Genomic DNA, 20216 nt, shown 5'->3' with positions numbered 1-20216 from the left:
CAGGAACAGGAACAAAAGAGATGGCATACTGGGCTGTTGGGAGTCTTCTCACACATATACACGGGACATTTCTACACGCCGCTCGCTACTGACACCAGAATTCTTCAGCCTGACACTGGTGATGGATTAGATGCGTTATCAAGGCGGAGAGAGGCTCCATGTTTTCTCCCAGTGTGCAGAATAAGGAGAGGGATGAAAAGGGGTGGGGGGAGGCTCGCACACAGGCAGCTGAATAGCCTGAACCCATTCCACCTGAAGTAGAGAAATACAATAGCAGTCTGCTACATTTCAAGCTGGGTTTCCAGGACAAACATGAAAATAGACATAGTGAGCCTTGTTGGTACACAGGGTTCTGCAAGGTGTGGAACATAACCAGCTGTGTGTCTGTCTGGCTGTAAGACTGCTCATTGACTGTGTTCCTTTAAGGACTACTCAAGGTGTTGCAATCATGAAGATGCTGCTCTGTTTTACTGATGTCCTTAAAAACACAATGAATTGGTGTCTTACTGGTATTTTACTTCTGGTGTTTTGGCAATTAATTTTTTCCCCAATGTTACTCATACCACCAGTCCACTCTTACTGATACATTCCCAATCTCACGCCTAAAGCATCTGACTTCATCTAGTATGTGTCCATATCAACATATCCCAGGGCGTCAAACTCTGCCGTTCTGTCAGAAGCTACTGGCATATCAGATCTATACCACCAGACCTGGCAGTATTGGATTTAGAGATAACAGTCTTCCTTTGAAGAGCGGAAAAAAGTCTGTGTTGGGAGGATGGGAGATGGTGGTGTAGTAAATCAGAAGTTTGTCAGCCATGGTTGGTGTCCTGTTTGGCTTTGACTGTTCACTTTGTTTCCATGACTTACACTTTCTGGTTAGGTTTTTGCACCGAACTACATTGATTATGTTTTGGAAAATATTGTAGTTTAGGTTCAAAATAGCCTCCTTAAGTAACCATGCATGTTGGAAAAAAAATATTTAACTAGTGCGATTCAATTTGATGGCAAAGGGCCATTTATACAGTAAGTATGCTTTTGGGAGTTGGAAGACTGAGATCAATCACATTATTGGTTAAACCTAGTGTGTGACATCACAGATGCAAAAGGACAGCTTGTCTATAAGTTTCTGGACTCTAGCATCTTTAAAATATACTGTCGTAATCAATACTTTGGAATGGTGGGTGGTGGGCCATCCCCAGAAGGTGGGTCTATCAGCACACCTCACCATCTTTCCCACTTCTGTGTAAAACTATATCTACATATAGATAATGGGGTTTTATCAGCTGATGGGCTTGCTAACCTCTTTTATACTACATGCGGAGTATTATATACTCGGAGTATTCCTGGATGGCTCTTTTAAACTTGAGAAGCAGGTGTCCACTGTGGTGAAAAACAGCTTTTACCAGTTGCGTCAGATTTCCAAAGCAAAGTCGTTCCTTCCTTTAAAGGAACTTGAAAAGCTTGTTCACGCATTTATCACATCCAGATTGGACTACTGTAACTCCCTCTACTCGGGCCTCCAACACTCTTCTCTTTATCGGCTTCAGTTAATTCAAAATGCAGCTGCGCGTCTTTTAACAGGTACAAGAATCCATGAACACATAACTCCTATTTTAGCCAAACTACATTGGCTCCCTGTTAAATATCGCATAGATTTTAAAATTCTTTTGTTCACTTTTCAAATTCTGAATAATTTAGCGCCCACCTATCTCTCTGACCTACTTCACCTATATAATCCCAACAGAGCGCTTAGATCATCCAATCACTTGCTCCTTGCACAACCTAGGTCTCGAATGAAGTCGAGAGGAGACCGGGCCTTTGCGATCATGGCACCTAGACTCTGGAATAACCTCCCTGTACATATTCGTATGGCCGAGTCTATCCAGTCTTTTAGATCTCGTCTTAAAACTTATCTGTTTACTTTGGCCTTTGATTCTAACTAGTTGGCTGATTTTAGCTTATTGTGTTGTTACCTATTGTTTGTTGTCCTATTTTATTGTTTGTTTTAATTGTCTTGTGTTTTGACTGACTGTGAAGCACTATGGTCAACACTGTTGTTTTAATATGTGCTATATAAATAAACTTTGATTTGATTTGATTTGATACATACTGCAGATGTGAACACAAATGTAGTTGCGGACATAAATGTAAGTGTGTAGGGGCTCATATTAAGAAGATCTAAAAACATTTATGTGAGCTTAGTGTAGTTTTCTAGTGGTTCTAGTTCTAGTTCTAGTTCAAGGCTGTTTCCTTGATATTCTTATGCATTGGAGGGGTTTTAAGGTAAAAGACAAATTCTGAGCTTGTGGAAAAAGTCTTTTTCTTTCTTAAAGGTGTGCTTGCAATGCAAAACCTGATGGCATAAGAACACCTTTGGCTATCACAAAAGCTTTTGAAATCATGATAAGCATCACTGGCGCTTAAAATGCTTTCAGCTGTTTGTCAGTTTGACAGTTTGTCAACTGTCATATGATCCAAGGTGTGAGGTGGTAGTCTCAACACCACGTTCAAGGCTATTTGGCAAGACTGAGAATGGTTCTATCAGATAAACTGGCCTTGATTAGTGAAAGTCCATCGTGGTCAGTGTCAGGTCTCCTAGTTGACTTTAAACTGTATTTGACCTTAGCTGAATACAAGTGCCATTTACCTAAACATAGCTGCCTCTGTGGTATCTCTGTGTATTGAGACAGCGTGTGAAAGTGTGTGGTGGTGTACTTTAGCAGAATCTAATCCAGTGTGTGGGATCAAGCAGATAAAGGCAATGCCTATCACTTCAACACTCAAGACTACTGAACTGGATTAGTGCAGATGCAGAAGATAGCTGCCAGATAGGTTACTCAGGGACTCTCTTTTGCTCTCTTTGAGATTCAGCCATAAGAGCATAATCTCCTAGAAATCAACTCTTGTTTTACTATTTTGGTACAACATGTAGGTGGAAGACCTACAGTATGACTTAATTCTATCCCGATACAAGGTGTTAGTGTGCTGTACTCTGTGGTTTGGTAAAGGTTCTCATATGTGGGTTACATTCTGCTCTGCTAGCTGAAATATGGTGGTAAAATAATGTGCACTCTCTGGATCTGTATTGGTCTTGGCAACGAGCTGTACACATGCTTGTCTTGTTTCAGAACACTAACCTCCCTCAAGGCTAAGTTTTGAAAATAAGATTTCCACACATATTTAAAAAGAAAACAGTTCTCAGGTAATAGTTAGCAGCTGGACCATTAAAGAAGAAAAATTCTTTAGAAATTGAGCGTCTACTGTTGAACAAACACTTGGAACAGGGCAAGCTGTGAAACAGACATCAATCTATAGACATGAACATACTGTTACATCTCATGTTACTTCACGGTTGCATTTTGAGACCAAATCAAAACCATTTTGGCAGTTTGCATATTTTACATTTAACATTGCTTTTTTTGATGAAACTGCAGGGTTTTTTTTAAATGTCCTTTCCCATTCCTTTTACTGTAGAACATCAGCATCCACAACACACTGCAAACACACATTTGATGCACTTTTTACGCAGGATTTATTCAGCACTCAAGCAAATTGCTTCACACGGACTCGCGCAGTTGGGGATCCAGTGTCTGGCACAGTGTTCAAAACCAGAGAGACCAGGAAGGGAAAGAGAGCGAGAGAAAGAGAGGGAGAGAGAGAACAGGACAGGGAAACAGGGAGAAGGGCAATTTGAATTGGAGTTTGGTCAATCTTCAAACGTTTTTTCAGGGTGCTTACATGGTCTGATCAAAAGCACTCCACTGGCACAGGGCCTTGTAGCCACAAGGGGAGGCCTCTGATGCCTCTGCCATGGCTTCCCTGCTGGCCAACCACCCCAGCCCCACTCTCCACCCCCAACAGCTACCCACTTAATGCTGACTAGGTGTTGTGACAGAAAGCCTGTAAATAAAAGCAAAAGTAATTTTTTTTTTAATCTGTTGTTTTTGCTAGATTCTGGCAGCATGGCAAAAGATGCTGGTTACCTGCAGAGTCCAGATGTGCATATTGAAGTTTTCAAGCCAAATACAGCACCACCTTTATAATGAAACGATTGCCTCATGATAGTTTTAAGGGGCTTGGATTTTTAAAACCAAGTATCGCAGCTATCTGTGTGCTTCAAGTTTTTATGATGCCTGTTTTCATCTTTTCACCATGATCATATTTTTTTCATCATTCATGACAGCGCTGTGTTTTCTCTTCAACAAAAAGTTGCCCGTGGTGGCCCCGAGGGAGAATGTAGACTGTTTTTCAACAATCTCATCTATCTTCACTTTTTTCCCCTCTTACTCAACTATACTCAGTTGCAGCTCTCCAATACTGGTGATAGAGAGAGGTTAGCTAATGGCTGTGGTGTTGAAAAGGGAACCATGTCAGGCCAGGACAGACCAAAGGAGAGCTCTCTAGGGTATCAGGGGTTGTTTCCATGGATGGGCAGTCTTAAAATAGAGGGGCAGTAATATTGTGAGGCAGTTGAGGGTATGAAACCAACTTGTTTGCAGCCTTTTCACCCGGCTTGATAAATAATGCAAGGCCGTACAGTGCAAAGATGGGATAGATTTAAGCACCTGAGAGAGCAGGCTAAATGTTGAACTAAAGCGATGCTGAGAAAAAGATGTTTTGAGCATGAGAGTCGCTTACTCAGGTGGTACATTTTGTTGACTGGTGGAATAGTAGTGTGGGAGTGTGGTAAAGAGAGGGAGTCTTTGACAGAATTATTTTTGGTCCACTAAGCACTGGTGCCTCCATTTACTTGCTCAGGGTTTTCATTTTCTCTTTTTTCTCTCATTCGCCCACCCAGAGGTGAGTCTGCCCTGGAAAGTACTTGTATTTAACTGACCCAATTCACACAAACGTACATATTCTTTTATATTTTCTAACAGCGTGTCTACATATGTGTTAGTATAATAGTCTTTGCAAGATTTACAGTTACTGTAGAAAAGGAAAAAAAATCTGGATGTGAGTGTGTTTGTGTTTACATAGTGGGATGGTGAGTGTCACTGTCAATAATGTTTATTCGGTTTTCTTTGTGAGCTATAAGCCTAAGCCTTTGGGAAAAGCATACATAGAAGCAAAGGGAGAAAGAGAGTATTAGTGTATTAGCGAATCTTCTTCCCTCGTACCCAGTCACTAATACAATGTCTCTCTACACAGTCTCGCACTTGCATTATTATTATTTTTGTTTTTTAAAACAGGACTGGGCAATTAATCTAATTTTGTTTTCAATTTTAATTTTGGCTCCAACAGCTACAATAAAAACAAGATAAGGTGAAAATTATTATTGATAAAAAAACAGTGTACCTCATCCTGTTTTGTAATTATGCTGTGTAATTTGTGTTTCAAAGTAGATTGTTGGTAAAAAGGTTGGATAATATGTTTAAATAAATAAATAAATAAAAATTAAAAAGTTGCACATTCTCTGTCCGTGCCAAATGTAGCGGGAGGGCTAGGTGCAACCTTTATGGCACATTCAGCAACTGAACCTAATACGCTAATCACTGATAATCAAGTTTATTTTTAAAGTACACTAAATATGTAGGCTAAATAATCAAAATACAATTGCAAAAAAATATAAATTCATCCATTTGCTGATAGTCAGTATATTTGAACAATGACCCAACGTTATAGGATGGTTGTGTTAAATAGTTGTAGTTTTAATATTGAACAAAAACACAAAAGCAAACACAAAAAACTATTTTTGTCTTAATAGAGCAGCTCTACTGTCTTGTTGCTGGTAGGCCTAGTATGTTTGTTCTTCTTTTAACAAATTGTCTGGAGAGTAAAGGTTTTGTTCCTCACACACTCATAGACATCTCTGTGTGTGAGTCTCTTTCTGGCCAAATGTTAATTTAAAAGCCCCTGGACAGTGGTGAGAGACTGTGTGATAGCGATCTGATTCAGATGAACTGCAGGCCTGCAGTGGGAAGGTCGGGTTATCTTGTGATCCCTAGTGGCAGCCTGCTAGGACACATATCACAGCATGACAGACTGCTCCTACGGGTGCACACACAAAAATGCACTCACAACACCCACACTGACACAGTAGTGAACAGAACAGCGCTGGCCTGGCCGTGCGCCGACATGCTTTATGGATGAGCATATTTGCCGAGGTCTCCCTCCACACTGCAGTGTCAGTAACCAGATGAAGACTGGCACGGCCCCCACATCCTGCCTTTCTCCTCCTACATATGGTTTTCACATATGTCCTGTTTTCAATGTTTGGATTAGTCTGCCAAGGTCAGATGTAGGTCAGCCATGGAAGGCTTAACCACTTTGAGCTTTGTTCCTTAACTATGGTGCCTGCTGTCGTGTACCCAACTAACCCTCAAGCTTTGAAGGGAAAGCTCCAGGGATTTTGTGTGAACTTAAATCACATTTCTCTTACTTGATCATCCAGCAGTTTGACACATGGTGTTGCTCACACATTTGTACACAACAGTTTGTGCGTGCACTCGTTTTCTCACACGCCCCCCCCCATTTTCGCTGTAGATCTTGTTTTGACAGACATATGACCTTGACTTTCCCCTCTGTGAGCCTGACAGCTCTTTGGTGCTGTCATTGTTTGAATAGACAGATGAATATTTGGGTGGATGGAGGCATGCAAGGATGGACAGATGATAGAGCCATCAGCTTTCATGGTTGGAAGAGGGCCTAGTGATATGTGACATCACAGAAACGTCAGAAAACCCCCACTCGAGTTTAGACAACCCGTGCTGCTCCTCAAGATTTGCTGTTCTGTTTATGTCTGGCCAAGGGGATGAAGAAGGCTAGCACTGGCCCATTTGGGTCAGATGCCTAATATAAGTCATTTAAATTCTTTTCCATTGCTTTTGCAGTAAGGTGGTCTTGGCTTCAAGTTCAAAGCTTTACTGAGCAAATACATCATTCACTGAGGGAAAGAGAAAACCAAAACACAGCTCAAGTTTCACAAAGGTCTGATAATATCCACAAATAATTCTGCACAGTTTTTATAACCCCATCCTACAAGGAACTTATAGTGGACTTACATTACCTCATAATATGAAAATATTATGGTTTGTTGCACAATTGTTGGCAATTATAAAAAAGCTTTTATGTCATATTCATTCTTTCTAGTGGAAGCAATCCTCAAGGAGAATCTCCACCTCCAACTGAAACTCCAAGTAGCTAAATAATTTCAGTGTTTTTCAAAACAAAAACAAAAAAAATGAATCATATTTGTCATTCCTGTCAATCATTTTTATCTGGTTTTGCTATTCCTGCTGTCACTGAGGTATAAATAGCAATATCTGACCTGTTTGTGTTCTGTTTTTTGTCAGATTCGTGTTGATGGGCCTCCTCACGGTGGTGTTCAGTATGAAACGATCTCGGTTATCAAGGACGGGAGCCCTGTCCTCAGGGATATGGCCTTCTCTCTTGACCGCAACTACCTCTACGTCATGTCTGAGAGACAGGTAGGTGTTTGGAAGCTGCATGCTTGAAAATATGTGACACAAGCGTCCATACATAAGAATAGATAGTTTTAATGGGCCTTTGTCTCTGTGTGCATATGTTCGAAATGTCAGGAATATTGTGTGAATGTGTGAGCTCCAGCAGGGCGCAAGATGGCCCACCTCTCAACATCAGCAATCCACCACCTACTGTTAGCTATAAATAACCGGGGTGGCACAGCAGGGGACATTGTGACAGCATTTGATAATGAAGGAGAACAATGAGGGCAGGGAAAACGAAATAGATAGACAAGGAAAAGATAAGGTAGAATGAGAGTGGATGAAGGAGAAGAAGGGCAGAGACTGGCAGGTTGACTGGCTGCTTGAAGCATGGGAGAAAGAGTGATGATGGAAAAGGGACAGCTGGAGGAGTGTACGACTTAGAAAAGAGTAAAGGAAAAAAAATGGAGACAGAGTGCAAGGTCATCTTTTCACACTTCTAATGAAGTGACACAGCACTGCAGTCTGGGTGGGCAGCAGCTGATAACCATCAATGCAACTGACATACTAAATAGGTAGAAGAAGTGCGAGGACACAAGGGTAAAAGGGGACACAAGGGCAGAGTAGAAGGGAGGAGATGCAAAGGAGGGGAAAACATGGTATGTTGGAAAAGAGATGACAACAGGAGGAGAAGAGAAGAGGAGCAGCTGCAGGGGAGCGTGGCAGCGCTGCAGCCCTAGAGAGAGACAACGTGCAAGGCTGTCAGTGTGAGGTGATAGATTGCCATCCTCTCCTCTTATCTCTTCTTTTAACACACTCAACAACTGGCCAGCTTTAGCTTATGGGTTGAATCCATGGTGGATGGATAACGTGTAAAAGAGTCATTTTGAAATGATGTCCAATTCAGAGACAGGAAAACGGAGGCGTAAATGTAGTACTACGTTATTTTTTTTATCCTTCAGCACATCATTTACACTTATAAATGATTATAATTATATAAAAACAAACACTTGAAAAGTTGCTCAGTTCTAGTCGCCTACCTGATGTGAGAATAACAATAAAGCCAAAGTCAGATCACGTCACCAGTAACAGCTCAGTACTTTGAGCATAAAATATTCCAAGATTATTATTCTATTTTATCTTTTCTTGGTAAAGCTTGCTAAAGTCATCGCCACAAATATTCGGACAGTGACACAGTTTTCACAGTTGCCTCTGCACACTACCATTCTGGATTTTAAAAAGCAATCAAGATGCGACTGGAGTGCCGGCTTTAAGCTTTAATTGAAGGAGTTTAAGTACTGCAATAACTATTTAGGAATTACAACAATACATAGTCGCTCATTTTAAGAGCCCCAAATTTAATTAGACAGCTAACGTTGTTTTAAATAGAATTATTTTTAATTCTTAGATGAAAATCTTTTGCAGTCAGTGGCTGCCTAAATTCTGGAAGCTATGCAGATCATCAAATGCTGTGCTGTGATGCCTTCACTGAAGAATATCCAGTTTCTTTGCCTTGAGAAACTCTTGGGTAGCTTTTGCAATATGCTTTGGCTCATCATCCATTTGCACCGTGAAGCACTGTCTGATCAGTTTTGTGGTATTAAGCTGAATATTAGCTCATAATATAGCCCTGTACACTTTAGGATTTATCCTGCTACTTCTATCAGCAGTCACATCATCAGTAAACACTAGTCTCCTGGTTCCACTGGCAGCTGTACATGCCCAGGCCATAACACTGCCTCCACTATTTTTGACAGATTATGTTATGGATCGTGAGCTGTTCTTTAATTTTAACCTTTTTTAAATGCTCTCCTACCATCATCCTGGTACAAGTTCATCTTTATTTCATGTGTTTAAAGGGAAAACTTTACTCATTTTACATGTTTTTTTTGGTGTTGCTTTGCCCTCTTTCTTTTTCAGAATGTACCAGTGTGTTGATTTGGCCCTTCGTGCTATTTCTTTAGGGTTTCTTTTGGTTTTTCATACTAATGGTGATGTTGTACACTTGGATTGACACCTCATGCTGAGATTTCTTGTGAACAGCTACCAAATGCAAGTTCAGTGTTTAGGACCAACTCCAGGTCTTTTGTCTAGTTAATTTCTCGTGATATATTAAGGGAAACGGCCAATCATGTCCAATTATTTGCAGGCCTCTGAAAATTAGGACCATATATAAAAATGTTGATAATTACTAAAGGTTAATGCAGTCCTCATGTTAAATCTTAAGTCTTCAGTTCAGTCCAATATTGTCAGTTTGATTTAAAATCCAGAGTGAAAATTACAATTATTGTCAAAATAATTATGGGCCTAAATGTACATTGAAGGCCAAATTATACTATTCAAGTTCAGTTCAGTTTTATTTATATAGCGCCACATCACAGCAGCAGTTGCCTCAAAAGCGCTTTATACTCTTAGGTAAAGACCCCACAATAATACAATCTCTCAAGCCTCTTTATTAGTATTTATATAGTATATTAATCAAAAGATATAACTGTACATCTACTTTTTTGTTATTTTATGTTTGGAGGAGGTTTGCATAGATATGTATATCTAAACAAAACATGTATATTGATATTAAATGAAATATAACAATGTCATGCATAAACATAAGATGCCGGTATCGGACAAGGGACTGAGCAAGTAAAGAAGAGTTTGTACTGATTCTAAAGTCTCTTTCCCATATTTACCAAATCCTTTATTCTCACTTATTCTGCAGATGAAAGAAGCTTTTGATGTTGAGCTCATAACTGCTAGTCATCTGAATGAGAAGTGATCGTGGTGAATATTATTAGTATTCAGTGTAGAGATTCTTCTGTCTTCCTCTCTAGGGGTTAGGGAGGATCGAAGGAGACAGACACGCACACACGTACTGAAACATGCTCAATTGCTTCAGGGATGTTGGCATGCATGTTGAAAGACACCTCTTGATAGTCATATCTGACAGTGTCTGTAGAGAGGTTGTGCATGTGACCCATATGGTCCTTTCAGTTGTTTTTCGTGCATTTAGGGGAAACATGCAGTAATATATATTTGGTTACATTTTGGTATTTGCTTGTTCGAGGAGATCCTTGTACATATATGGAAAGTAAAAAAAACACTGAGAGCAGCGACAAGAACAGAGCAGATACCAATGACAATAAATATGACCATTAAGTGAGTTTGAGTGAAAGTGGGTTGCAAAGCAGCTTGCAGATGTGCAGCAACTCTGGGCAGGCTAAAGCAGCTTGGGTGGCATACCTTATATGGGAAATACCAACTGAATGCATAGAATGTTATCAGCTGAGCCATGAGCTCATTTTTCACAGCGGTGCACTGTGCTCAAAATTATCCTTATTTTTTTGGTATGTGATTCCGGTTAGGTAGAATAACATATTTTTTCATATGAAGAACTTTCTTGCAAAGCTGAGAAATATATTTTTGAGTATTCCGAGCCTGGACTTAAAATACACGCAAATGTGAATTTGTCTTGCCCAGTTTCGCTCTGATCAGAGGGATGAATAAATGATTAAAAATGCTTTCAGAACGCATTCATTTAACCAGTCTGTAATCACTATCCACTGTACAAAACACAACAACGTTAAACCAGACCTTTCACTCTAGTATTCAGTGGAAAACATCTATTTGACCTTTATCTCATCATAAGCTTAAATGTCACCTCGAGCTACACTTGTAGTCACACATCCAGGACATCACGAGATATATCTTGTCTAAGCTCTACTTGTTCCCATGTGTCTGACTGATGCCATCTAAGGCCAAGCACATGGCGATGGGAGACGGCAGGAACAAAGGAGGGATGATATCAAACGGAAACCAAGGCAGATTTGGCTCCAGTTGCATTTCCTACTCTGAATAACAAAGAAGTCCTCTGTGTTTGGCACAGTGGGAAATAGAGGGAACGGAGAGAGCAAGAGAGAGAGACAGACATTAAGGGGGAGACGGACAAAAATTGGGAGAGCAAGAGTAAAATTTGCTCAGCAAGGCCATGCTTCAGAATTTGGTCTCTCTCTCTCTCTCTCTCTCTCTCTCTCTCTCCCTCCTGTCCTCACACCCTCACACACAACACTCTGTGTTGTGGCTAAGAATTGTGGGATGTGCAAGGCCTCTGTGAATACAAACATGCAGACAGGCACTCACGGGGATGCACACACAGTCACACAAACAAAACACATGCTTCCCTTAGTATTCATTTACATAGGTTTAGTCACAATGCACTGGTTCTCCTTATCATGTGTACACTCTTATAAAAACACTGGAACTGCACATACATGAAAACACCAATCTCTCAATATTGTAATGGCATGTCCATAAGGCTCATGGAGACTTCATTAACTATAGCCTATTGCATGTGGATCTTCAGTCTGACTTGCATACAACCTTCCCCATGTAATATTTTAGCAAACTTTTTCTCTTCTCTTTCATTTGTTTCTTTCTCACACAAGACACCGTCACTGACTCACCTCCAAACATATTTAATAGCTCCCTTTTTCATATTTGATCCATCGTCCTGCCATGTTAAACTGTGCTTTTGTTTTGTAGATGCAATGACAATAGCATTCACCATATTAATGATGTGGTGAGATTGGCCCAATACGAGGCAGTGCAGTGGAACTGATGAAAAGACCTGGCTCACTGGCTTTCTCTACTCCCTGAGCACTATATGTGTGTGCGTGTGTGTGTGTTTACCCTCCTGTAGGGGTATTGTATCATTACTGACAGTCCTGAAATACATAACAGCAGGTTTTCATCTCAAGATTTATCTGTGTGTATGCACTATGGTGCCTCTTTTGAATAATCTCTTTTTTTTTTTTTTTTTTTTTTTTTTTTTTATTTTAACCTGTCCCGTTTGGTTCTTTTGCCATCAGAATTATTGTCTAAAGGCGAAGAAAGGTGCCCAACGGATTTACTTTACCAAATTGACCATCCCAGCCTTGCCGTAATGGTCCATTTGATTCACCTTTTATTGTTTATTTTATTTTCACTTGCTGAATACGGGACAGACTTAACTGGGGGAAAGAAAGGGGAGAAAGAAAGAGGGAAAGAAAAACAGTGGGGAAGAGGGACGGGGAAAAAGGGCAAAAAAACAAAAACCAACAGAATAAGCAGACAAAAAAAATACATATATCGATCACCTGGATCACCTGTTGAGAAAAAGAGAAAGCAAGCAGAAGAAAACGAGAGTAATAAACAACATCACAATGATCTATGGGAATATGACAGTAAATACTAAATATTAAACATTATTGTGCAGCACGTAAGATCGACAGCGCACAGTGTGCTTTGAGGTAAGAGCCAAAAAGGGTGTAGTTTGTGTGTGATCACCTGTGTGTACACCTGTGAGCATGAGCGCGCTTGTTTTTAAAAGGTTCCTTCATGTAATGATCTGCTAGAGGGTGTGGGGGGCCACCGCCCCGTCCTCCAGGGCATGAAGCAGGTATGGAGGAGATCAAAACTCCAGACATCCAGAGGCCCTCAGAACACAAGAGACCAAGGAAGACCAACAGAGGGGCAGCCGCGCCACTATCCCAGAAAGAGCTGAGGGGAGTCCCAGATGAGGGGTCACTCAGCAGCCGTGGAGCAGAAGCCAGGGGGGTTGCAGTGACGTGCCCGTGAGCTCCGCCGGCAGCCAGCTGTGCCTGAGTGACCGAGCCCCGGGCCGAGAGGCCGAGGGCACCCCGCCTCCGAAGTGGCCCGAGCGAGCCCCAGGCTCCAGGCCCCGATAAGCAGCCGCCAAGGAGTGAGCCGGTGTGTACCTGGGCGCCCACCCTCGGACACAGAGAACCACCAACGCACCGATGTCTGAGGGCGTCCACCACCGGCAGGGGAAGTGCTGGGGGGAGATAGGCCTCCAAACCTTGGAGGGCCTGAGATGTCCCCAGAGAGGTGGCGTCTGATACCCAACCTGACATATAGACACAGACATACAGGCACACACAGATACAGACATCCATTCCCACCCTCATGCTCTCATAGGCAATTATTCCACACTCAACCAACGCGGAGACAAACATAAAGAGACGCTGTACACACAATCACTCTCCCCAAGCGTACTCTAAGAACCGGGTCCGGGTACCCTTGCCCCTGGAGGGGGAAACTGCACCCAGACCCAGGTGGTGTTACCCTTTTCCCTGCGGTGGGGAGAAGCAGACCGCCCCGACTCCGCAGCAGCAGGGAGGCCCCACATTCCAGACCCCAGTCGGACGGCCAACTCCTCCTCCTAGCCCCCCCGCTCCAGCAGGCCGCAGAGAACGGGGGTGTGTGAAGACTCCAAACCTCCCTCCACCCGCTCATATGTAGTGTTGATGTATGTGTGTTCTAAGGTGTATTTAAAACCCAGGAGGGCATGGAGCCACCTGCCAGAGCAGCAGGTAGGCGCATAGCCCCTCCTGCTAGCCCTCAATGTCTACGTGTATTTAAAATTGAGAGGTGGGCTACGACGCCAGGGGTGAGGTGTACACCCTGATGGTAATTTGGATTCTGTGTGGCGTGCCCACCCCCAAGATCCTATATGTATGTGTAATGACAGTGTGAGTAATGTGAGTGTCTAAGTTGTGGGATAAAATTGAGGCAGAGGCAGCCAGAAGGGGACAGAGGGGGGGGGATGCCTCCCCTGCACCCTGGTGACACACCCCTACCCCAAGGCCCTGCATGTGTGGGTGACTGTGGTGGAGCGAGAAGAGGGAGGCAGCTGGAGATGGGGAGGGAAGGAAGGGAGGGGCAAGTGACCCCTCCCTGGGGCCAGCTCCCCCGCTGACCCCAGTAGGCACCCCCATACTCTGCAACCCGCCAGGGAAAGGGGGGCCCAGGCCCATCCGGACCGGGGCCCAGTGCAGCAGCACCGCCCAGCCCCACAGATCCCGGGACAGTCCACCCGACCCCACCACAGAGAAAACTACACCCACCCCATCATCCACTCATCTTCCAGACTACACAAGACAATAGACGCCCAGGCTGAGAGCTTCCTCCACCTCTCCTGTATGTCCCCCTCCTGCAGAGAGAGTTCCCGAAGAGAGGAAAGCTCCTGCAAGATGTGACAACCTCCCCCACCAGTTGAAGAGCCCCCCAGGTGGCTCGATGCACCGGCGGCACCCCGCGCCAGGGCTGGGCCCCCATACACCCACCCGCCCACAACCCCGGCAACACACCAACCAGGACCCAGGCCCCTGAGGCCCGGCCAGGGCCCCAGCCCAGAGACGGAACGCCCCCAGAACCTCACGCCCATCCCGGACCCACCCAGGGGCAGCCAGGCTACCAGGTCAGTAACCCACGTCCGTCAGCACAGACCCTCCCTAGCCCCGCTGCACGCAGCCACGAGGAAACCGTCACCCAAGAGCCAACAGAGCCCTTAATTGTCCATGACCGCTACCCCGGGTTGAGCCCCCCAAGGAAGATGCTCCTGGGGAACCCCCCGATGCCCTAAGCCTGTCCCTACCCCCACACCTATCACAACAGTGAAGGCGGGACCAAACTATGACCCCCCACCCCCACTAGGTGATGGAGCTGATCAAAGGAGCCCAGAGCAATTGATCTGATGTGGTGGCAGAGGCTGTATCAAGACTAATATAATCTAATAGATAATTTCTATATTGGTTAAAATTAAGATTATTTTTATTTTTCCAGTTCATGAGGACTGTTTTCTTGGCTATGCATAGTGCAGTGAAAACCATATGGGCTATATTCTTTTCCGTAGTGACATTATCTAAGCTGCCCAACAAACACACTAAAGGGGAAGTTGGAATGTTACATTTCAGACACTTTGATAAGTCTTCACATATCTCGCGCCAAAACTTCTGAACTGGTGGACAGAACCAAAGAGCGTGGATATAATTGTCCGGTGAGTTGGTTTGGCAGTGTGAGCAGTTGTTGGTAGATGTAAAGCCCATCTTGAACATCCGATGACCTGTATAGTGCACTCTATGTAGTATTTTGTATTGAATTAATTGAAGACTGGGATTTCTAATTAGATGAAAGGTTTTTGAGCAAATCTGAGACCAGAAGTTTTGGTCTAAGTTAACTGATAAATCCGCTTCCCATTTTGCAATAGGAAGTGATATTGATTCATCTATTTTAGAAAGCATTCTGTATATTTTGGACAGTAATTTGGGGGTTTTAAGAGTCAGAAATTGAACCACACTTGGTGGTGTTTGTAGTTCATCTTGACCTGGTTTAAATCTCTTTTTTACTATGGATTTAATTTGCTGATATTCTAAAAATCTTTGAGCACTATATGTGTGTGCGTGTGTGTGTGTTTGCCCTCCTGTAGGGGTATTGTATCATTACTGACAGTCCTGAAATACATAACAGCAGGTTTTCATCTCAAGATTTATCTGTGTGTATGCACTATGGTGCCTCTTTTGAATAATCTCAAGACATGCTGGTTTAATCAAATAAAATCGTTTAATTTTATTAGGACTCACTTTGAAGTTTGTGCATTACAAATGTCCTTGTGCATCCCGTGATTCGGCAGATCCGTTGTATGGATTTCTGCCAGATCACATGTTTGAGTCATGTTGTGCGAATTGTCTGCGCAACTGTTTCTATATTTATACCAATAATCCAAAAATTTGGGGTCTTGGCTGTCATTGCTGTTTTGGGAGATTCGAGTGAGCTGCCGCCTAGACGGTCTTTTCCGTCTCGATGCGTCATATGTCTTACATTCCTCCAGCACTTCTGCATATATTGTATCAAAAGCGTTAGGCTTCGAAGTGAGTACCACATCTTCCTCTACATTTACAAAGCACTCATGGTTATGCACCACGTATTATCTTCAAAGGATATTCTTTAATATTAATACTTGCAGCCACTTTACATGCATCAAAAAAATACTCCAATATTATAACAGTCTCTCCAGATTCTGCAATTAGATTGATAAAGTATTCATGTACAGTATGACTGGCAGCTGCAGTAGAGCTAAGCCACTGGTTTTGCCAGCTCATGGAAATTCAGTGTTTTGTATCTGCCATCTGGCTAATCCTCATAGTTGTTGTTATTGTTATTGTTATTAATATTAATATTATTATTGAATGAGGCAGCACAATGGCTTAGCTGACCTAATATCTTCATTCCGGAAGAGCTGGAATGGAGCTCAGACCATGAAACACTGTCCCCTCTTGTTTTCATCTTCACAACATTTTCATTACTGCAGACATTCTGCCTGGTTTTCATGAGGGGTGGCACCTGGGTAAAGCATGCAGGAGGCAGGGCACATGAGAGAATCTCCGGAGAGTTAAATACTCTCTCTGGAGTTCTCACATGGTTCAGCCAGATATCATATGGACTTTGTACTGGGGAGCTGACAGGGTAAAGACCCTTTTATGCCTGATTCAACTGATTCATTTGCATTCTAACGTGCACCTCCTGTGGGTAATGTCTAGAAAAGTTCAAGGCTTCAGTATGTGTGTGGAAAGAGCTTTTCTCTGTCTTTCTGTCATTACGAACTTCTCCTTTTTTTCCAGTATTCTTTCAGAGTTTCTTTTATCAGGCTTTGTTTTCTTGAGAATGCAAACACAGCCCTTTCTCTTTTTTTAACCACAGAGGGCAGGTTTGTGTTTGAGTATGTACGTGTGTAGTTTTTGTGTAGTGTGCTGCTTTTGCAGAGTTTAGACATATGGGAGAATATTCAAGCACACATGCCACTGCGGCCCACAGAAGACCCTAAGCAGCCTTTGTTTCTTTTTGTTGTTAGTTTATCAACAGAATGCAGCATACTGGGATAAATGGTGACAGCTACTCCAGTACTGATGGGGTCTTATAGGGCCTAGATTATCAACATTTGTATGACTCCCTTTCATGTCTTTTATGGTGTTTTGTGCTGCTGTGTCTGTTGGCACTCGGGGCAAGCACTCATCACACATGGTTGAGAATCAGTGACTGTATTATTTCAGTTGCTTTGGTCAGCAGCCAGGCTATAATGTATTATTCATGGGGAATAATCAAGATTTATCATCTGAAAGGGTTTTGAAGTGATACCTGTGGCGTGGCCTTAGTTCTGTCTGAAAAAAGGTTTTTGAAAATACTGTTTAAAAAAAAAAAAGGAAACTCAGAGAAATCCTCACACAAAAAACTGAAGTGGTTACTTTTTTATCTTGCTGTAATTAATCCCAAGAAAGGAGGCAGGTGTTGACTTTGTAATGGAGCTCAATGGTTTTTGTAATGTTTTATGGCTATGGTGTACAATGGTGCATAATAGACCTTAAAAGACTTAGTGTTTCCAGTGAAATAGTGTCCCTCTAATTGCTAGCTCTTTATAAGGATAAGTGTGAAATTCCTGCTAGCATGACCAACTGAGGGATACTGAGCTGGCTTGTAAAACAGACTCGTCTTTCATGGACAGACACACAGTCCTCCCCCTATAGAGGCGTTCAGCCATGTGCTGCTGTCACTCTCCAATACACTCTTGGCTCTTTAGCAAACATTAAACCCCCTCAGCCTCCAATCCTTGTATTCCATCCTTCCTCCCTTAGCCAGCTTCATATATGGAACAGCAACATTACAGCTCACAGATTATCAAAAAGAAAAGAAGACCTCTTTTCCAGGCCTGGCAATTTCCTCCAGGTACTCAGCTGTGAAATTTGAAATCCATGCATGAATTCTTTCTTTTTTAAACCTTTTTTTTTGTAGGAGGCCTGCTCGCAACCTGTTCTAACACCAACCTCCCCCATTTCCTCCCCCCTAGATTTTTCTGTTTCCCCTACCTCCCTTGAACCTTTGTTTGGCTGGTGTGGTTAGATTAGGTGGAAATGGGTTCAGTGGTTATAACGACAGGAGTAAATAGGATTCATTCACTTCTCATCCAAGCTTAGATTAGCTGACATGCTACTGGCTCATTATTAAAGAAGACTTCGGTGTCTGTAGCACACACGTGTGTTAAAGGACATGGAACACATTGTAGCTAATAACAAGCAATCCGCGTTTGCTCTACTATAGATCTAGCTTCTGCAAATTTAGAGAAAGCGACTAGCAGCGATGTTGCCAGAAAGCCTTTTGTTTCCTAGATTTGCTGTGTCTCGCTTTTTGCAGACTCAAACACATATTTAAAATTATTCGTGTAAAAAAAAAAAAAAAAAAATATATATATATTTTATGAAACACTGCAGGGAATGCTTCTAGCCCAGCTGTACACGCTCTTTGTTTCCCTAAGTCTCTACAACACAGGTGGTGAGTACAAAGAGAGCATGAGATAATAAATCTTGAAATAAACCAGCATTATCATTTATTTATTTATTTTTTTATTATTTTTTTTTATATATATCATTTAAGTATATATCTGCACTTTCCTGTTTGGGTTTTGATTTGGTGAGAGTGTGTGGGTATGTGTTTGTACGTGTGTGTGTGTTTGTATGATTCCCTAAATGTTCTCGTCAGGAAGCAAAAGTTCAAACCAAAAAATTAATACAGACCAAAAGCGACATGAGATTAGCACTTTACTGAGCTTCTTTCCACACCATCTTTCTCCCTTCTCATTTTGTCAGGAGGGGGTAACAAAAAGGGATTCTGGCATCTACCTCAGCAAGTGCTGCCTTGCACATGGTCCCTTGACCCCATGCTTGCCCCAGGGCACTCTAGCTAGCACACAGCTGCAAGAAGATGATTCAGGGGTTTGACTCTTGACCCATAAATCTGTTTTTTTTCCCTCACCAATCTGTCTATCAATGACTCAGATAAAGAGTCCCAGTAACTTAACTATATACCATTACCGCACAGAGAACAATGATGAAGTTGCTTTGGGGAATATCAGTCTGCTGTTGTGCTGAATTCGGTTATCATTGCTATAAAGTTCTGCAGTCATCTCACTCCTCGAGTCTTTCCTCAGCCCCATTTGAACACAGTTCACTTTCAGAAAGCTGAATATTTTCCTCTGCTACCTCTGAATGTGCAACTTATTTCCAAATCCCACAGACTGTAAGAATAGATTTCCCTCAAATGTTCCTGAATGTTGCCTAATTCCCAAGTTGTATGTAACCGGCTTTTGAGCTGCATGAATGTAAGTTGTTTTTTTAGGATCTATTGTACCTAACTTGACTTCAACTGAGATTAAATGAGGACTATTTTTTATTAAAAAAAACTAAGAAAAAACAAAAGGTCCTTTATTTGTTTGACAATAATCAAGAAGATAGGCATGAACAAATGGTTTGTAAACTGTTATGTCATGGGGGATCATATAGACTACATATCTACATTTGATCACATCCTTGATGATGAGGGAGGATTTAGCTTACAGGTATCTGTTTTTCACCAGACATCTCTGGGATGTCGTGCTGTCAGTCAGACAACAGACACTGGCCTTGATGGATTGGCCACCATGTTTTATCTGGGATGTAAGCACAACAGCGGGGTCAGTTTGGCAACCATTGGAGTGAGGGCCAGCAAATTAATCGGATGACTGCTTACTTACCCAGGTGCTCCACAGTTTGAACAGGGGCCTGGAGCTGCAGCTTAGAAGCTTGAGCTTAGATTCTTAGCTGCTTCCCTGACAGCTTCACTTGATATTGACACCTGGACAAATTAGGATAAATTCCCCTGTCAATACAGACATCCAATGTTATTGATGATGCCATTTAGCTTTTCATTCTGAAGAAACTAGTTTCAACACTGTCTGGCCACTTGTCAAACTCCCTCGATCAGAAGCTTTGTTATGTATCCATATATATGTGTCTTTTGCAAGCATGTGTTGATTTTGTTTCTTTTTAAAATAATCTAACCACAAGTTATTAGATTTAGTTATAGCTCCCTTAAATTAGCACTTTCGCTACCTTTCTTGCACGTTTAGAGCACTATTATTTATCATGTGCATTAGTTTGCACATTAATC

At 42.3% G+C, this 20216-nt stretch overlaps 1 protein-coding gene across 2 annotated transcripts in view; it reads left to right on the top strand.

Moving 5' to 3' along the window:
* plxna2 (plexin A2) overlaps positions 1-20216 on the top strand; it is a 163846-nt gene that overhangs the window by 60759 nt on the left and 82871 nt on the right. For both annotated transcript variants that reach the window (XM_019350081.2, XM_005448437.4), the window contains exon 4: positions 7299-7433. In XM_019350081.2, the coding sequence (XP_019205626.1) occupies positions 7299-7433 (135 nt within the window). The remainder of the gene's footprint in view (positions 1-7298; positions 7434-20216) is intronic.

This window comes from Oreochromis niloticus, linkage group LG20, assembly GCF_001858045.2.
Source record: "Oreochromis niloticus isolate F11D_XX linkage group LG20, O_niloticus_UMD_NMBU, whole genome shotgun sequence".
Taxonomy (NCBI): Eukaryota; Metazoa; Chordata; class Actinopteri; order Cichliformes; family Cichlidae; genus Oreochromis; species Oreochromis niloticus.
Note: the sequence above shows the minus strand (reverse complement) of the source record. Positions and strands in the feature narration are given on the sequence as shown.